Raw genomic sequence first — 21131 nt, 5'->3', positions numbered from 1 at the left:
TGCATTTTTTTGTCGACACGTTACAAGATGTGGAAATTTTGTAGTGGGGCAGAATGGGTTTACCAGAATGCCGCCCGGATTAGAGGGTATTGGCCATAAGGAGTTGGGCAAACTTGGATAATTTTCTCTTGAGCTTCAGAGGTTGAGGGGAGACCTGATAGATATTTATAAATTTATGAGAGGCATAAATAGGGTTGAGAGTCATAATCTTCTTTCAGGGTGGAAATGTCAAAGACTGGAGTACATAGCTTTAAGATACGGGATACTGAGTTGGATGATCAGCCATGATCATATTGAATGGTGGTGCAGGCTCGAAGGGCCGAATGGATTACTCCTGCACCTATGTTCTATGTTCTAAGATTAGAGGGGGAATGTTTAAAGGAGACGTGCAGCACGAGTCATTTTTAATTCAGGGAGCAGTGGGTGCCTGGAATACACTGCCAGGTTCAGTGTTGGAAGCAGATGTGATAATGGGTTTAGATAATGGGTTAAGTGTGGGTCTTGGATTGTTTTGTAATGTAAAAAACTGTAGAAATGCTATTACGTTCAAACCTAGGTTTGAATGACAAAAAATTGCATTCTATTCTATTCTATAATGGCTTATAGATGCACGTGGATATGCAGGGAATGGAAGGATATGGTTCACATTAAGTTAACTTAGAATCACGTTCGGTACAGACATTGCTACTGAAGGGCCTGTCTGTGTGCTGCTGTACTGTTCAATGTTCTATATGGGCAAACAGTCACTGTCTTCTTGAATTATTATTTATTTTCCAACATTTTAGCTCTGTTTAAATGCGATCGCAGACATTACGCAGTCCTTAACAAAGAATAAAAACAGAAATATTTATGTGGGTTGGAATATTTCAACAAAGTGTCAGCTCAGCTCCTTCTGATGAACTCAATAGCTTGGCCACCCACTTCTGGTGCATTCATAATCTCCAGCAGCAGATCAGGTTGAAATATCACTGCTGATTACCGAAACATGACATTAATTCAATACTCAAAAGGTATTGTATTGCTCTACTTACGATTCACAGTCTTTATATTTGATTTTCTTGATCAATATCAGGTGTTTCGGAATTCATTTTTCACAAAGAATCCACAACATCACTGTCCATTTCCAGGTTGGTTCACTTTAACTTATCACCTCAAAGATAACTGCCATTTATATAATAAAATTATATAAAGAAGCAAAAACCGTTGAAACAGTTGTCAACGTACAAACCTGAATTTGCAGTATTGACAAGGGAAAAGGCTTTATACAAACATCCACTAACAAGCTTCACAGTTTACAACTATGTATTATCTCTCTTGGGCTCACATCTACTTCTATATCTAACCTTTGTCCAACAATCTGCCTACCAGGGAACCTCCGCACCTGAGGTGATCTATTGCTGGCTGTGATTTACCCTACCTCTTTTTGCTTCCAGTTTTACCTGCTCGCTCACCCCCCACCCCATGCAAATTTTAACAGGAACAATGAAAGAATGCAAGGTGAGCTGCCAGGATAAATGGGCCAGAAGAGCTGTCCGCTGTAGGAAAATACAGAATCTGGGAACAAAACAATGAAGGGAAATACATCTTTAGTGGGAAGATTTTGAATAGAGTACAGGGAACACGATGTACTAGATAGCCAAGTCATTAAGAAAGTATCACAAGTAGTTAAGGCCATAAATGTAATAATTTGTTTAGTATTCTAAGGCAGAGAATACAAATGCAGGCTGATAATGTTGAAGATAGAAAATACTTAATTAAAGTCCAAAACTGTGTCTGGGGCACTGTGCAATAAATTTTTGAAAAATAAAAGCAAAAGATGTGATGTAGTAATTATAAACAGGAAGAGAGAATTGAGACCTTGGAGAGAACTTTCACAAGACCTCAGAAGCTAAGATGATCTCAAACAATAGTAAAAGGATTTTTTTTAAAACATAGTTTATTGCACCTCGTTAGAATGTAGCATTACACAGTGACCAATATATTATTTTAAAAGGCAATTAAATAAACCACTTAAAATAAATATAACAGAATGAAAGAATCAAATTGGAGAGTGAGTTTAGACCAAGAGGCTCATGTTGAGAAAACTACTAACATGACTTGCACTACCTGTTGGAATAAATGGCTAGTCACAGTGTTATAAAGCCCTTCGGAACGGCTTATTTGACTGAATACAGGATTCGCATTGAAGTCTGGGAATTGGTCGTTGGATAAGCATTCAACTGTTCTGATCCCAATCTGGTCTCTTTATATATTTTATATTTCAACATTTTTTTCCAAGAGTATAATTTATTTGTTCTGTTCATGAAAAAATTATATAACTCGAGTCCAATGACACTACGTGGTTGCGTTTTTAAAAACAATCTGTTGTTTGTTGCAAAAATAATGCATAAATAAATTTAAAAGCCAGGAATGTTCAGACTTGCACTACAGCCAATTATGACTCATATGTGCTACATGAATATTTTGTGCCCAGTTCCATTCGATATTCTAATTTCGAGAAAACGCATTATAAAAGTCATTGGAGGACAGAAGCCTTTAAAAAATTATTATTTTCAATCACTAACTCATGAACTGGGTATTAATCTATTTGAATGTCGTGTAAATAAATATACTTGTGTGACAGATTATCAACCTACACACTGGGGTTTTCTCTGAATTTTCTCCTAAGTGAGGGGAAACATTCTATCTTTGTGTCAAATTGTAATCTGTCTCACAAAGCGATTTGTTTTCTCCATAGTCCTGAGAGATTAGGCAATCGTTGTCTCAGCAACATAAAACCTAGGATTGCTATGGTTTTATTCTATTCTGCACTGATTCAGATGAACTCTGACAGGATGCTTGCAGTGACTGTTCTCTGTCTCCATATCAGAGAGGAGAAATATATTTACTGGGCGTGCATATTAGTTTTAGTTTACTTTAGAAATACAGATCAGAAACAGGCCCTTCGGCCCACCGAGTCAGCGCCGCACAGCGATTCCCTCACACTAACATTCTCCTACACTATCTTATAGGGACAATTTACAATTATACCAAGAAGGGTTTTGATCCAAAACGTTGCCTATTTCCTTCGCTCCATAGATGCTGCCTCAACCGCTGAGTTGAACTGCAGATTGAAGAAGAGTCTCAACACGAAACGTCGCCCATTCCTTCTCTCCAGAGATGCTGCTGGTCCCGCTGAGTTACTCCAGCATTTTGTGTCCATCTTCAAATGCCGTCACGCGCTCCAGACGGCTATGCGGGCAAATGAAGTTGAGCGGGACCGTCGCGCATCAACGCGACCACGAGGTTGCTTAATTAGCATGCCAAGGACACATAAGTGGGACAGGAGCTTAACTTAGTCAAGTCAAGTCAAGAGAGTTTTATTGTCATGTGTCTCAGATTGGACAATGAAATTCTTAATTGCTGCAGCACAACAGAATATGTTAACATAATGCAAAACGGAAGATAAAAGTTCAATGTGTCTATAGACCACAGACCATAGACACACAATAAATAAACAAACATATATTGTGCAATAATAAGTCTCACACATAAATATAAAGCCACTCTGGCATTGGGCATTGTAATAAGGCCTTGGCTGGCATCAGTAAAAACATACCCCAACAACTCACTTCCCTCAGGGAATGGAATAAAATTGACAAGAAGGAAAAAAAAATTGTTATTATTGAGTCTACTTGGCATGTGGCTCCATTTATATTATCTCACCAAATAATTTTCAAAATTGCTTCACCAATTTTAATTATTATGGCTGCCCATCAAACTGAACATTATTGGCTGTAAAGCATGTTGGAATGTCTTGAGCTGTGAAAGCCCTTATATAAATCGAAGCTTGTTCTTTCATTGAGCATCAAATTGCCTCCGCTGTAAATAACCACGCGTTAAATAACGGTGATGATTCCTACGCAAAATCATATGAATCAACACGTAAAGAATAAGTTCCACCTCAGAAAATCTGCCCACATGGGACTCACAATGATGATTCATGGAGTAACCCAGTACTGGGAGACACAACTTCGAATTTCCGTCCTGCCCCAGCAGAGATTGTATACATTCATTGAGTTTAGTTTATTGTCACATGTACCGAGGTACAGTGAAAAGCTTTTGATGCGTGCTAACCAACCAGCGGAACGACAAAAGATGATTACAATCGAGTCATCCACAGTGTGCAGATACATGACAAAGGGAATAATGTGAATAACGCTTAATGCAAGATCAAGCGATTAAAGTTCAATCAAAAATACACCGAGGGTCTCCAATGAAGCAGATAGTAGTTCAGGACTGCACTCTCGTTGTTTGTAGGATAACCAACAGATGGGAAGAAACTGTCCCTGAATCTGGAGGCGTGTGTTTTCACACCTAAGGGAGAGGAGGGAGTGGCCAGGGGTTGCGACACGTCCTTGATTATGTTGGCGGCCTTGCTGAGGTAGTAAATAGGTGTAAATAGAGTCAATGGAAGGGAGGTTAGTTTGTGTGATGGTCTGGGCTACATCCACAATTCAACCAATGCACTGTTAAATGCAGAACGCATAAACAACGTTTACCTTGTTAATCAGTGTCATTGTGAAAACCAGCAGCTCAGAATCAGCGCCATTCTTCTCCTCTAGAATTTCAACTAAACTTGTCCAGTTCTTTGTGCCTGAGGAAAGAATTCAAAAAAGTTAAATGTAAAAATAAAAGGACATTTGAATCACGTATTATTATAAAATTATAACTGCAGAGTTATGAATATATTATGTACAAAAATTAAATACAAAATCATCTCAGCCACAGATACAACTTAATGCAGAATAACATAGAACATTTCAGCCAGTCTTGTCCGTGGCAGCTCTTTCACTGGCTCTACTCCACTGTTTTTCCTCCAGATAATTATAAAGAATTTCTTTTCAAGTAAATGGTCAATAGCATTTTAAAAGTTACTGATTAGTTTTTTTCCACTGCCACTTCAGGAAGCCGATTCCAGAACCTAACATATCAATGCACAAGTACTGTTATAACCATATAACGATTACAGCACGGAAACAGGCCATCTCGGCCCTTCTAGTCCGTGCCGAACACTCACTCTCACCTAGTCCCATCTTCCTGCACTCAGACCATAACCCTCCATTCCTTTCCTGTCCATATACCTATCCAATTTATTTTTAAATGATAAAACCGATCCTGCCTCCACGACTTTCACAGGAAGCTCATTCCACACAGCTACCACTCTCTGAGTAAAGAAGTTCCCCCTCATGTCACCCCTAAACTTCTGTCCCTTAATTCTCAAATCAGATCTATCTATTCGCCCAAATTGGATCTATTCATCCTTCTCCCCTCCATCACCTTCTATGTGTCCACTCAGTGATTCAATTCCTATCAAAATAAAGCATTTTTTAACTATGCTAATATAAGCCAACTGCATATCAACTCCAGTCCTACACCAAGGGTTAATTTAAAATGGACAACTAACCCACCAAACAATGTGTGGGATGTGGAGGAAACTAGACAACCCAATGGAACCCATGTGGTCATGGGATGCACATGCTGGTTGTGCACAGGCATCAGTGGAGGTCAGAATCGAACCATTGATGCTGAAGCTGTGGCAGCTGTGCTCAACACATGTACTGCAAAACACTCTCATAACATTTGGACAGATACATGGATTGGAAAGGTTTAGAGGGATACGGGCCAAACGCATACAGGTGGAACTAGTGCAGATGGGCAGCATCTTGGTTGGATTGGGTATGTCGGGCCTAAGGGCCTGTTTGGGGCTGTATGACTCTATGACGTATTTGTTTTGTTTTATTCCAGTGTGACTCCAAGCCCAGATGAGACACAAGTACCATGAAGCAGACAGCAAGGAGTGACTGGCAAACAATAAACAGCACACAGGTCCCAGCCTTAACACCCGCAGCATCTTTTCCACTTTTATTATGTTAAGCAGAGTACAGGCAAACTCTTAATAGACAATAGACAATAGGTGCAGGAGTAGGCCATTCGGCCCTTCGAGCCAGCACCGCCATTCATTGTGATCATGGTTGATCATCCACAATCAGTACCCCATTCCTGCCTTCTCTCCATATCCCTTAACTCCGCAATCCCTAAGAGCTCTATCTAACTCTCTCTTGAAAGCATCCAGAGAACCAGCCTCCACCTCCCTCTGAGGCAGAGAATTCCACACACTCACAACTCTCTGTGTTATAAAGTTTTTCCTCATCTCCGTTCTAAATGGCAATAATCTTATTATTGTAATAATCTTAAATTACATCTTTGTTTTTCAGAACTGATGCTAAACTTGGGAGGAGGAAGTAGATTGTGCCATGATCCTAAAGGGCGTTCAAAGAAGCCTGTGATAGATTGGCTGAAATCAGGAATCATTCTGTCAATCCCTGCACCAAAAGCTTCAAGCCAAGAGGGAAATTAAACTACTGTCCTGTGGATAGGTGGGAAGTGAGTAAACAGCAAACAGACCAACAGTGGATAAGCCTACCGACCCTGCTGTACTCACTCTATACTCATGACTGTGTAGTCGGACATAGTGCAAACTCCATCATCAAGTTCGCCGACGACACCACTGTTGTGGGACGAATCACTGATGGTGGCGAGTCAGAGTAAAGAAGTGAGATCGACCGATTGACCAAATGGTGCCAGTGCAACAACCTGACTCTCAACACCAACAAAACCAAGGAACTGATTGTGGACTTTGGAAGGGGTACGATAGGGACCCACAATCCTGTTTACATCAACAGGATGATGGTGGAAAGGATCAAGAACTTCAAATTCCTGGCCGTGCATATTTCCGAAGATCTTTCCTGGTCACAGCACACTGATGCAATCATAAAGAAGGCACATAGCGCCTCTACTTCCTGAGAAAATTACGGAGAGTCGGTATGTCAAGGAGGACTCTCTCGAACTTCTACAGGTGCACAGTAGAGTGCATGCTGACTGGTTGCATCGTGGCTTGGTTCGGCAACTTGAACGTCCAGGAGCAGAAAAGAATGCAGAAAGTTGTGACCACTGCCCAGTCCATCATCGGCTCTGACCTCCCCACCATCGAAGGGATCTATCGCAGTCGCTGCCTCAAAAAGGCTGCACAACATCATCTAAGACCCACACCATCCTGGCCACACACTCATCTCTCCGTTGCCATCGGGAAGAAGGTACTGGAGCTTGTAATCTGGAACATCCAGGTTCAGGAACAGCTTCTTCCACACAGCCATCAGGCTATTAAACACTACATCATACAAACTCTGAACTATAACAGCCTATCGCACTTTATCTGTTTATTTATGCGTATATATATATGGTCTATGCTATATAGACACAACTGAACTGTTCTGTATTTATGCTTACAATATTCTGTTGTGCTGCAGCAAGCAAGAATGTCATTGTCCTATCTGGGACACATGACAATAAAACTATCTTGACTCTTGAGATGTTGATTTATAAAAAAAGACATAAAGTGCTGGAGTAACGCAGCGGGCCAGGCAGCATCTCTGGAGAACATGGATAGATGATGTCTCAGGTCAGGACCCTTCACCAAGCTGACTGTAAGGAGGTGAGGGGGGTGAAGAAAGCTGGAAGAAAGATGGAGGTGGCTCAAAACCTGGCATATGATAGGTGGATACAGGTGAAGGGGGTTTTGGCAGATGGCTGGACAAAGTCCACAGACAAAGAGGCAAGAAATATGAGATAAGGAGGAAAGGACAGAAGATGCACAAAATCTGATGCTGGAGGAAGGAGTATCAATGGAAAGAGACATGAGGAGAAAGGGGAAAGGGAGAAATGGGTGTGCATCCAGGCTGGGCACAGGGAAGAGAGGGGGGTGGGCAGGGAAGGAGAGGGGGTGTTTGGGAGTTAGGTTCCGAAAATTAGAGAATTCAATATTCATACGATTAGGTTGTAAGCTACCCAAGGTGAAGCTTTATTCCTCCAGATTACGTGTAGCCTCATCCTGGCAATGGAGGAGGCCCAGGACCGAAAGGTCAGTATGGAAATGGGAAGGGGAGTTAAAATGGTTAGCAACCGGGAGGTCCAGCAGGCCTTGGTCCAGTAAACCTGCATGTGTATTTCCATTCTGCTATGTTGCACTGGGCATTATAGGATTAAAGCACAAAAGGACTCTTTGGGCAGTACATGGACGCAATGGGGGAGTTATTCCCTTACAGCGGCAGAGACCCGGGTTCGATCTTGTCTACGGGTGCTGTCTGCACAGAGTTTGTACATTCCTCCTGTGACTGCGTGGGCTTTCTCCGGGTGCTCCAGTTTCCTCTGACATTCCAGAGACGTGCAGGTTTGTAAATTGATTGGATTCTGTAAATTGTCCCTAGGGCGTTGAATAGAACTAGTGAACGGGTGATCACTCGTCTGCGTGGACTCGGTGGACCGAAGGACCTGTTTCCATGCCCTATCTCTAAACTAATCTGTGAACTGGCAAGGAAAGACACAAATTGCTGGAGTAACTTAGCGGATCAGGCAGCATCCCTGGAGAACTGGCAGCTTTGCAATGCAGAGTACAACTCCACAGGCATTGAACTCCATTCGATATTCAACAATGTCGCCTTGACTGTGATACTAAACAGGGTGGTGGGGGCACTGTGGGTGGGGTGGGGCATGGCGTGGAGTGGCCCAGAGGTTTCACACACACATCAGTATCACCTACCACAATGCGAGGGGCTTCAGCATCAGATTGGAGGGACTGAGAGTTCATTAGTTTCCTCACCAATCTGTCCCACAGACAGTAAATAACAATCCAGAAGAGAAAGGGGAGTTAAAATAACATCTCTCAGCTGGCTGGGAGTGCAGGTTCCTGACACTCACAACCTAAAAGAATTCATGCAATTCAGATGTTTTTATTTTGCAGAATTCAAGGGAAGGAAAGGAAGATTTGTGTCAATGCATGGAGAAAAAGCTGAATGACAAAATAAAAAATAAAAATAAAAAAATAAAAAATAAAAGCTTGGGTGCATCAGGCATTAAAAATAACATTTAAGAAATAATAGTTGACATTTCATTTATTTTAGATTTTCCAACTAAATATTCGTTATCCTGAAGAATAAATTTGATTCTGGTGTCCTGTGTGCATTTTTTAGGCCAATTAAGTCTGATGAAAGGTCCCAACGGCAAGAGTCTGCCTGTCCGTGTCCTCCCGTGATGCTCCCCGACCCGCTGAGTTACTCCAGTACTTTATGTTCTCAGCAAGATTCCAGCTTCTGCAGTCCCTTGTGTCCCCAGCTTCCAACATTTATTGTTCTCAATCATCAAGTGAAGTCAAATCAAAAATACAAACTGGTAAGTTGCATTTTAATTACGTGTGTTTGTCTGCTTTCAGATTCGGTCACACTTTTATTCGTTTTTGAAGCAGAGAAATGTTTCAGTATCGTGAAAGAAAGCTATTTGGAGAAAGTTATTTTTGAAAATGTTCAAAGACAAACATGTGAGAGCATCCAGCATTAAAAAACAACAATCTTCTTCCGCGGTTCCTTGGTTTGTCTCTAGTTGTTCTTTTTGTCATTGCCAAAACACAAATGCATTGAATTGTTGAATTTGTGCCTTGGACAGGAGGGAGATTGCTGGAAGATAGGAAAATGCCTTGTTCTGATACTGCACATATAAGGATAAGGACAAGGACAAGGGACAAAGGACATTTATTATCACATACACCAATTGGTGTAGTGGAATTTGACTTGCCATTGCAGCACACGAATAAAGATAAGACACAGCATTAAAGAATTTAACAGAATTTAACAATAAATGTAAAAATATCCCCCCACAATGGTTCCCACTGGGGGGGAAGGCAGCAAAAGACTAATGTAATGGAAGCAAGGCATGCTCAATGGACTAGCTGGACCTCTGCTCGCCATCATTTTAATATACTGTACAAGTAACACACATTAATAAATACCCCGACAGAATGCAGTCTATTTCTTGCTCCTGGTTTTACCCCGTCCTCAAGTGTAGAGTGTGCTGAACATTGGCCTGGCAAACAACAGGACTTCACTTGCTGTACAACAGAAGATAGATTCATCTCCTGCTGATGGCAATTTGCCAGACATGGCTGGCATCAGCTGAGGGAATAAAAGCTGCCATTAAAAATAAGTTGATTGGGCTACCACACAGCAGGACAATTATACCTGACCTTTAGTTTAGTTTTGATTAGACATACAGTGCAGAAACAGGCCCCTCGACCCACCGAGTCCATGCCAACCAGTGATCCACGTACATTAGCACTATCTCACATACTTGGGACAATTTACAATTTTACCAAAGCCAATTAACCTGAAACCCTGGGCGTTTTTGGAATGTGGGAAGAAACTGGAGGACTCTGGGGAAACCCACGCGGTGACAGGGAGAAAGTAAAACACAGTACAGACAGCATCCGTATTCAGGATCAAACTCAAGTCTCTGGCATTGTACTGCTGTGCCACCCATACAGTGTCACTCCAAATTAAGCAGCTCTTCACAAGACCAGAACTGCCACCAATCACAATGGTTGCAGGACTGACCACAGAGGAGCAGAATAGCCACTCAGTCTCAGAAGCCGCATTAGATCCTGGCTGATCTCAACTCTAAAATCAACTCTTAATATTAAACATTAACTATATTCTATATTCTCTCACAACTTTCCCCTATCCACCCTGTCAAATCCCCTCAAGTTCATTCCCCCCCCAATTGCTTCAGCGTTTTGTGTTTTGCCCCTCTTTCATATAGGTTTCCGTCAATCCCCTTTTCACTATTTCCAGTCTTGTGGATACTAGTCTAGCCTATCCATAAGACCATTAGACATAGAAGTTGAATCAGGTCATTCGACCCATCAAATCTACTCTGCTGTGGTGGTGTATATTTCCTCTCAAAATCATTCTCCTGCTTTCTGCCCGTAGCCTTTGAAGCCCATCAGCCTCCGCTTTAAAAACACCCAATGTCTTGTGGCAATTAATTCCACAGATTTTGCATCTTCTGACTAAATAAATTCCTCCTCATCTCTATTCTAAAGGTACGTCCTTTTTATTCTGAGGCTATGCCCTCTGGTCCTAGACTCTCCCTTTACTGGAAGCATCCTCTCCATGTCCACTCTACCCAGACCTTTCATTATCCGATAGGTTTCAATGAGATCCACCCTCATCCTTCTAAACTCCAGCCAGTACAGGTCCAGAGCCTTCAAACGCTCCTCATACATTAACCCAATCATCCGTGGGATCATTCTCACACTGTATCTCTCTTCCTCTCCAACACCATCACATCCTTCCTCCCATATGAGGCCCAAAATAATTCCTCATATTCATTCTGGCATTAATCTAGCTAAATTAATTTAGTAATAATACCTAAATTGTTACCAAGTAATTTTCAAACTTCCCAAAGGAAGTAAATCAACAACCAATTACAAATAAATGTTTTAAATGTCAATTGCAAAATGTAACAAATAGATTCAGTGATGAAACCAAACATTTACTCTGGTTGTTGTTGTTGAACTCAACAACAGACTGGTTCCACCAAGATACAGTACAGAACGCCACAGGAGATCCTGTTTCTCTGTGGCTATCAAACTGTCAACTCCTCCCCCATCTGTCGTAGAGTGGACTTACACCCCTCCCTCCCCCCTTCCCCAATCTTTGCACGTCCCCAATCCTTTCAACTCCTCACTTCAATTTCATGTCTCATGTATCTTGTGTTTTATAACTGTTGGCAGATCAATTTCCCTCCTGGGATCAATAAAGTTCTATCGTATCGTAGTTGTATCCAGTCACTTGTTTTGGTCTTGCAATAGGTTAAGTGAGTGGATAAAGATCTGGCAAATGCAGCGTGATATGGGGAAGAATGTGAAATTATAAATTTTGGCAGGAAATAAAGAAACATTAGATACACACCTACTTCATCAGTGTGAATAGAAACATAGAAACATAGAACATAGGTGCAGGAGTAGGCCATTCGGCCCTTCGAGCCTGCACCACCATTCAATATGATCATGGCTGATCATCCAACTCAGTATCCTGTACCTGCCTTCTCTCCATACCCCCTGATCCCTTTAGCCACAAGGGCCACATCTAACTCCCTCTTAAATATAGCCAATTAACTGGCCTCAACTACCTTCTGTGGCAGAGAATTCCAGAGATTCACCACTCTCTGTGGGAAAAATGTTTTCCTCATCTCGGTCCTAAAAGATTTCTCCCTTATCCTTAAACTGTGACCCCTTGTTCTGGACTTCCCCAACATCGGGAACAATCTTCCTGCATCTAGCCTGTCCAACCCCTTATGAATTTTGTAAGTTTCTATAAGATCCCCCCTCAATCTTCTAAATTCTAGCGAGTAGAATGGAATCTTCGCCTCTCCATTCCCTGCACAGATGCTGCCTGACCAGCTGAATTCCTCCTGCACTTTCGTTTTGTGCCCAAAGATTCCAGCACCTGCAGTTTCATATGCCTGCATATCCTCCCTATCTTTGTATTCAAATCCCCTTGCAATAAAAATACACAATCAATGTTAGCTTTCCCAATTATGAGTTGTAATTGCATGTTAGCCTTCTGTGAATCATACTGTATATCAAGATGTTCAGATCCCCTTCACCTAAAAAATTCTGCAATCTCTCACCAGTTAGATATTGTGCCTTTTTCTCCTGCAAAAAAAGTGACAATGTCACATCCTTGTTTAAGAAGGAACTGCAGATGCTGGAAAATCGAAGGTAGACAAAAATGCTGGAGAAACTCAGCGGGTGAGGCAGCATCTATGGAGCGAAGGAAATAGGCAACGTTTCGGGCCGTCAAATCCTTCCCCATATTTTGTGGGGAAGGAGGAAGGAATTTCCTTGCTCCATTTACTGTTAGCTGGAAAGTCTTCCATTTGTTCATGGTCTGCTCTTACATTTCTCAATTCCATCACCCTTCCCGACCCGTCATCTGGCCATGTCCTCCAAGGATGCTGCCTGGCCCGCTGAGTTACTCCAGCACAAGATTCCAACATCTGCAATTCCTTGTGTCTCACTAATTTTCCTTGTAATCTTTTCTCCACACATTCCCATCGGCTTCTCCCAGATTTTATCACTCACCTACACAAGGAAAAAGCAATCCACACTGGTCAATTAAACTACCATAAGTTGTCCAATTTATCCATTCTATTTGAGTAGAAAGGATCTACAGATGCTGGTTTAAACTGAAGATAGACACAAAAAACTGGAGTAACTCAGCGGGACAGGCAGCAACTCTGGAGAGAAGGAGTGGGTGGCGTTTCGGGTCGACACCTTTCTTCAGACTCTGAAGAAGGGTCTCGACCCAAAATGTCACCCATTCCCTCTCTCCAGAGATGCTGCCTGTCCCGCTGAGTTACTCCAGTTTTTTGTATCCATTCTATTTGAGCATCATGAATGATAGCTGCAGATTTCTGAGGTTTGTCTCATTAAATCAACTGTAACCAATTTTGTTTTTGAAAGGCCAACATATTTGTAAATTCCTGCAATTGGAGGTAGATTATGAACCCAAACTCCAGAATTTAGATTAACAACGTGTTGCTTTGGTGGACATGGGCCACGTTTTCTTCATAATTGCCAACAATTGTTCATCACATGGAAAAATCCATTAAATGAATATGCAAGGCAGCCCATTGAAAGCTTTATATTGAATGCCTATTGCTGAACATGTCCCAAAGTACAGCCTGAAGAAGGGTCTCAACCCGAAACGTCGCCTATTCCTTCGTTCCATAGATGCTGCCTCACCCGCTGAGTTTCTCCAGCATTATTCTTGACCTTTGATTTTTCCATCATCTGCAGTTCTTTCTTAAACGTCCCAAAGTACAGTACTCATTACACAAGTTCTTACAAGCTGAGCATATTCCCTATTATCTAACGATCCATTGATTACTCGACCTAACAGCCCTGGTGGGGTGAGTAATTAATAGACTTTTAGAAAATAACAAATCAATGGATATGGGGACAATGCAGGAAAATGGCACTCAGGTAAAATATCAGCCGTGATTGAGGAGAGGCACACGTGGCCTCTTACTTCTATTTTGTAGGTTCTGAGCAGGGAACAGCATTTAGGTCACAGGTCTGCAGCAGTGGGTCCACCAGGACAGGGTGTTGGAAAGGATGGAGACACTAGGTACAGTGGGGTGGGTGATGGGACAGCTGACATTTTTAAGTTAAGCCTGGCCGTTTCCCCCCCCCCCCCCATACAAGGTGGAGGACTCACTCATCTCCAATTAGTTGTCAACATGGATCCACACCATCAGAATTAAAGTGCTTGTTACTTCAGATCTGTGATGCAGTTGCCTCAACTTGGAAGGGTCTCAACCCGAAACGTCACCCATTCCTTCGCTCCAGAGATGCTGCCTGTCCCACTGAGTTACTCCAGCTTTTTGTGTCTACCCGTTGTCATACACAAACTTATTCTTATTGTTAAATACGACTCTTTCCCCCACCGCCCCCAAGTCCTCTCATTCTGACCCTCCCTCTGTTAAATCCAAAGTTGACAGCTACCTCAGGTTTGTTTTACACACAACACCTTGCATTGTTTTCCCTCGTCTACATCAAGTCACATCCCACAGTCCAGGCTTCCAGACTATCAGGTGCGCAAGGACTGATTTAATTCTGCATTTAATCTGCTGCAATCAACGCCCTGACTTCTTTAGGCCCTCTTCCACATTCTTCATCACTTTATAAAATGTTAACTCAAAGGCAGTAAATTCTCCTCATTTTTGCTCGGAGGGGGCTCGGCACAGTGGAATGCCCGGCTGAGAGTCACAACATACCGACTCGGACCAGGAGAGGCTCTCACAACAAATAAACGACACCCCGTACATTAATCTCAACTTAAAGAGGCAATAAGTTTACGTCAATCTGATCTTTAAAAAATATATACTCAACACCTGGGAAAAAAAGCATAGCCACTATAAATTTTTTTTAATACATTTGGGATTTTATTTATCTGGAAGTCAAGGCTAATTTTCAATTTTAGTAATGAGCTTACTTTTTAATGCTGTGTTTTTAACATTTACATAGTCTAACTGTAATTCTCCCTGAACCCTTTAAAATAGCACTTACATCTTTTATCATCCACGATGTTGGCAGCTTGGATCAGAAGAACTGCGTTGCTCTCTGTGTATTCCACAAACACCAACAAGAGTTTCAGAACAGTCTTCACCACTAAACGGTGCTGGAATTGAGAAACACAAGAGCAGACTGTGAGCAAATGCCAGACTCTCTCTCCAGCTGACAGTAAAGGGAGGGAGGGATATTACTTCTGCCTGAAAGCTCTGATCTCTCCAGGAGGTGGCAGTGTTGAGCAGTGCAGACTCAACTTTAACCAAAATAACTGTGCAGTCTCGATCATCTTGCTTCATTTAATCTGTCCATTTTAAATTAATGTAACTTTCTTTACATGCCTGAAGTTCACACCCATTTCACCAATTGTTTCTAATCCTGGAACGCAAAGTGGTTTATATAGTCAGAGCCTAGGAACTGGCCCTTCAGCCCATCGCACCCACACTAACCATCAGGTATCCACCAATGCTAATCCCATTTTCCCCCTCACATCCCCATTAACCGTTAAATTACCAACCAGCTGTTCTTTACGGTGTGGGTAGAAACTGGAGCACAGAGGGGAAATCTACTCAGTTACATGGAGAAAGTGCAAACTCCACACTGACAGCACTGGAGGCCGGGTTGGAACCCAGGTCTCTGGGACTGCGAGGCACCAGTACTAACTGCTGCACCACTGTGCTGCCCTTAGGAGTTTAAAAATACATTACTTTTTTCCTACTTGTCTTCCTTTCAGAAAAAAAGGAATATGTTTATTTACTGGTTACACCTTGCATAAAGAAACATTCATAAACTTTCCAAATTAAAAACAGAAAATTAGAACATTTCAAAGTTCATACAGTGGCTTTTCACCTCCTTAACTACACCCCTGCTATAAAGGGAACGTGCACAGAGCTGTAATATAATGAAGCCTGTCAATCATAACTGAATACTTGTGTCCTGACAGGTCAGGGACTTCAGCAAGGTTGTAGAAGATGGTTTCTACTTGTTCCCCAGTCCCTGTCCCACCTCAGAAGTCATAACTGAAGAAAAAGTCTCAATCCTTCAACCTAATGACTCCTGGCTCCTGCTCATCCACCCAGTTCTCAATCCATATCCATCCTCTGATGCAGCAACTCACCAGAATAATCAAAACACATTTTTGAATGCCAACTCGGAGTAAAATATTTTTTTAACTTCAATCATGGGTGCATACATGCAGATTTGGGATCTGAAAATATCCATGCTTTATTTAAGTCATCAGATTCCATTCAACTCAGCAATAATTTTAATTTTAATCAATTTATCTTTAGATTAACCCAATTTTTAACAAAGGAAATGCTTTTTTTTTGTGATGGAAGAAATATAAGGAACCCTTTTAGAATTATTGATCTTGTTAAAAGCTAAACATCAGTGCAAGTTACAAGTTTGCACACTCTGTTTAGCCATGTTTAGCCATGGCACGCTCCACAAACCTCTGCTGACAGATTAAATGGACAACACTTCTTTAAAATCCCATGTTTGTTGATCATTGAATTCTAAATAACTGCACTAACTCGTGCCTGAAATCAGCATTCCTTGTTTCTAGCTCCAGGGGAGAGAAAAAAAACTATAACTCAATAATTGAACGAGACATGCTTTTATAAACCATTTTTCCAAATGGGTGGTCCCAGAAATAATTTTTTTATATGTAATTTCTGCTGTGAGAGTTAACATTCCTGGCATTTAATTAAACCTACATCTTCTTCCACTTACTCATCACGTTTGTAACGATGAAAAAGAAAAGGAAAAACAGAATTACATTATAACGTTAGACTTCAATCAATCTGTAGCAAGTGCCTGAAGTCATCACCTTATAAATATCTCTGTAAAAAGACGCATGTTCGTGTTAAGATGAAACGGCTGCTTCCTTTCCAACTGCACACAGCCAGCAGAATAATAAATAGGTGCCAGGCTCAGGTTGTAACTAAAGTTATTTATGTGAGAGAATGTATTGTTGGGGTTCTGCTGAATGGGAACCAGCTGGCTTTTGATTTACTCCAGTTGTGGTCTAACCAATACAACACGTTAAAAATTGCCAAGAGACAAGGAAAGTACAATAGCTTCCTATTTCCGAAGCATGTTCCAATGACATGCCCCTTATCTTGACTTGACCAGCAGAACAGATAATTTACTTATTCTGAATGATATTCTTATACTGTTTTTTGAAGAAGCTCGTGCTACTTGAGGGAATGTTTTTTTCTCTCTCCCAAGTGTCAGACAATCATTTCAAGAAACAGAATATACTTATATCGGTGTATCTAACATCTGTTATCAGGGCATTACTACAGTCAATAATAAAAAGTGACTGAAAACATTGACATTTTTCAGTAGATCGTAGATTTTTAATGAATACGTCAAGTCCAACAAAATCAATGTAGTACTTTGAAGACTTACTTACAGAACATGGAGATATTTATGCTATTCATGCAGGTTCTAAAAAGGTTTTTGATACAGCCTTCATAGTTGCCTTAAATGAATGTGAAGCTCATGGAATTGAAGAAAAATTATTCACAGTTACTGCAGGCAGTTATTTTTAACGTCATCCATTTTTGTAAGAGTCAGTTGGGACAGATTTGGAGACATCTTTGAAGATAGGACAGAAAGCCACATTTGCAGTTTTGTTGACAGCATAAAAAACAGATAGTACTGTAAGAGGGAGGCACAAGAGACTGCAGATGCAGGAATCTTGAGCAAAAAAACAAAGTGCTGGAGGAACTCATCAGGTCAGCCAGCATCTGGGGAGGGAATGGATAGGTGACATTTCAGGTTGGGACCCTGTTTCAGACTGATTGGAACATGGGGGGAAAGACAGGAAAAGAGAGGTGGGATTGGGACAAAGTCTGCCAAGTAATAGGTAAATGCAGGTGAAGTGGGTGGCATTGTAAATCATGTAGATAGAAATATAAAATTATAAATATATATTAACAGATTAAGAGAATGGGCAAAAATTGATTTCAATGTCAGTAAATGTGAGGTTAACCAATTTTGGACAGAAAAAAGCACAGAACAAAAGTAATTTCTAATAGTGACTAGCTGAGTATAATGCTGTTCTCATGAGACTTGAGATACCATTAGATGCAGCATTAAAATGTCACAGTTGGAATGAACCGCTGACCTTTATGTCCAAAGTACTAGTTTGCAAGAGGGTTGAAGTTCCCTCCAACTACTCAAGAACCAAATTAAACCACATCCAGAGAATGTGAACAAATCTTACTACCACATCCTATAAAGGACATGGCCACCTGGAAGGGAGTATTACAGAGATATAAGCATCAGAACTATATCCAGACTCCAAATTAGAGAAAACAAATGCAGGCTTTAATCCCTCAAATTTAAAAGGGTCATTGGCAACTTGATTGAAGCTTTTCAGATGTTATGGGGAACTGATAGTCATAGAGTCATACAGTGTGGAAACAGGCCCTTCGGCCCAACTTGCCCACACCGACCAACATGTCCCATCCACACTAGTCCCACCTGCCTGTGTCCAAACCTGTCCTATCCATGTACCTATCTAATTGTTTCCTAAACATTGCACTAAACCCTGCCTCAACTACCTCCTCTGGCAACTCGTTGCAGACACCCAATACCCTTTGTGTGGGAAAAGTTACCCCTCAGATTCCTATTAAATCTTAGCCTCTTCGCCTTAAACCTATGTCCTATGGTTCCCAATTCCCCCAAGCTGAGCAAGATACTCTGTGCGTCCGCTCGATCTATTTGCCTCATGACTTTATACACCATAAATGTTTTATAAACAATGGTAGAACGGAACTATTTGTAATCCAAAAATGGGGTAAAGGTCTGAACATAAAAGCCCGAGTTCCCATCCCACCATGAATGCCAATCCATCCCAGGTCTAAAGTTAATGATAAACATGAGACGGATGGGAGTTCCAGAATTCAATGGAGTAAGTTTGCCGGACTGTGGACCGGTGTCAGGAGCACAGTCACAGATCAGCTGTAATCTCAGCATTGTGGAACGGAGTCGTGGGCCCCGATAGCTCGCACCTCACTGACAGAGATAAAGGTCTTATCAGCTAAAGGTTTTGAAATCACAAGCTTTGCCTCAGATGTAATAGGAAGTTTCTGTTCTATTTCTAGAATTACGGATCATGAGATTACTCGAGGGATCCATAATCTCCAGCAGCACAGAGAGTAAACAGAAGCAATCTCACCAAAGTAAATACAACTTCAAAATCCCCTTTGCCTCGTATCTTACAGACAAAATACAGCAACAGGTACAGCCCACTTATCTTATTCATATTTGATATTTTTACTGCTTGATTGTTTTTATTGCATATCCATCAAAACTCCCTGATCCTTTCCTACATAGTTCCATTGGTTCATGACAATAAACTAAACCAAACTTCATCACCTACATCATATCACACTAATATCTGGTGGCTTCACTGCAGATCTGAATTATTTTGTGACGGTCCCAACATATAAAATCAGCTCACATACATTCCCTTCTGCATAATCACCTTCCCATGCTGTTGCTTTGCTCTCTTATCACCTGTTTCTTCAAAATGTCGGCATGGATAGGAAAGGTTTAGGGGGATATGGGCCAAACACAGCCAAATGGGACCAGCTTAGATTGGACTTCTTGGTCGAGTTGGGCCAAAGGGCCTGTTTCCGTGCTGCCCGATTGAGAAGTGATGAGAATTAGAAACATGGACTACTTTCCTTCACTGTAACCTTTAGAACCAAGTCCGGTTACTAATGTCTGGTGCTGATCAATCAGCTCCGGCTCTAAACCGGACATTCCAGGTTCGTTCATGTGAAAGTTAACACACTTGTCTTAAACCCTTATTCATTTACCAAACAGTTGACTCACCATGCTCCCTGTGAGAGTGTACAGCCACTGGACTGTCTCATTATGGCCAATAACCCCATTCATGCCATCCACAAACAGCATAATCTGGCTCAGAGCTGCAAATACAAGGAAAAAAACCACATGCTTAAGTATGTCCTCATATTATAAAGAAAAGGTGTACATAATTTGTAGGTCCTGATTTCATGCTTTCACTTCAAGTGCCTATTGCAGCACTTGTTGATATTGGAGTTGTGCAATCGTTAGCACAATGGCGCAGCGGTAGAGTTGCCGCCTTACAGCGTCAGGGACACGGGTTCGAACCTGACTACGGGCGCTGTCAGTACAGAGTTTGTATGTTGTCACAATGACCGCGTGTGTTTTCTCTGGATGCTCCGGTTTCCTCCCACATTCCAAAGAGGTGCAGGTTTGTAGGTTAATTGGCTTTGGTAAAATTGTAAATTTTCCTTCGTGTGTAGAACCGTACTAGCAGACGGGGTGATCGCTGGTCGGTGCAGACTTGGTGGGCCAAGAGGCTTGTTTCTGCGCTGTATTTCTAAAGTCTAAAGTAAAAAGGCCACCAGGCACAAGTGACTGTAGATGTTGAGAAACAGAGAGTAGCTGGAGGAATTCAGCAATCCAGGCAGCGTTTGTGGAGGGGAAGTGAAGTCAATGTTTCAGGCTGAGCCCCTTCATCTAAACTGGACATTTTATGTATATGATCGAGACCCTTCGTCCAGACAGAATCTAGATGACTCCTCAGGCTTAAATTTTCTCCCGGCTGCACAGTTCAATTCCTCTAAAGTCAGCTAAATTAGCACAGAGATTGCAAATTTTGAGCACACTTTCAGTAAGAGTCAAGTTTAAAACACATAGACTCGGGGTTCAGCCACAAAACTGGCTGTGATGTGTGTCTAAAGTAAACAACCAATTAGTGGGTCTTGCCTGACCTCAATTCAGGCTTCCTTGGAAGGTACAGGAACTCCTGGGTTTTTCTAATGTTCGAAGGAATTGGTAGTGTACACCAGATCGACTATCAAACGGTGACCTGTTGTTCTATTTAAACATCATTTTCAATTACTTTAAATCAGCACTGCGCCAGACATTGACTTAAATGCTTACATTTAACGATAAGCACATTTTCCGAACCAGGTTGCCATCTTTATTTGCAACTAGGGCATACATAATTGTTTCAAATGCTTTAAAGTTATGCATAATAATTTATTGGATTAGCTCATGACAGGTTTACATTCATTACATTCATTCGTGAAAACGAATCTGCGTGGATTTTGAAACCATA

At 41.5% G+C, this 21131-nt stretch overlaps 1 protein-coding gene across 10 annotated transcripts in view; it reads right to left on the bottom strand.

Annotated features, from left to right (window-relative positions):
• LOC116982780 (FH1/FH2 domain-containing protein 1-like) overlaps window positions 1-21131 on the bottom strand; it is a 235332-nt gene that overhangs the window by 84256 nt on the left and 129945 nt on the right. For all 10 annotated transcript variants that reach the window (XM_033036207.1, XM_033036209.1, XM_033036213.1 and 7 more), the window contains exons 6-8: window positions 19856-19950; window positions 15005-15116; window positions 4542-4636 (exon numbers count right to left, since the gene is read on the bottom strand). In XM_033036207.1, the coding sequence (XP_032892098.1) occupies window positions 4542-4636; window positions 15005-15116; window positions 19856-19950 (302 nt within the window). The remainder of the gene's footprint in view (window positions 1-4541; window positions 4637-15004; window positions 15117-19855; window positions 19951-21131) is intronic.

The sequence above is a fragment of the Amblyraja radiata genome, chromosome 17, assembly GCF_010909765.2.
Source record: "Amblyraja radiata isolate CabotCenter1 chromosome 17, sAmbRad1.1.pri, whole genome shotgun sequence".
Taxonomy (NCBI): Eukaryota; Metazoa; Chordata; class Chondrichthyes; order Rajiformes; family Rajidae; genus Amblyraja; species Amblyraja radiata.
This window is presented reverse-complemented; position numbering and strand designations above follow the sequence as displayed.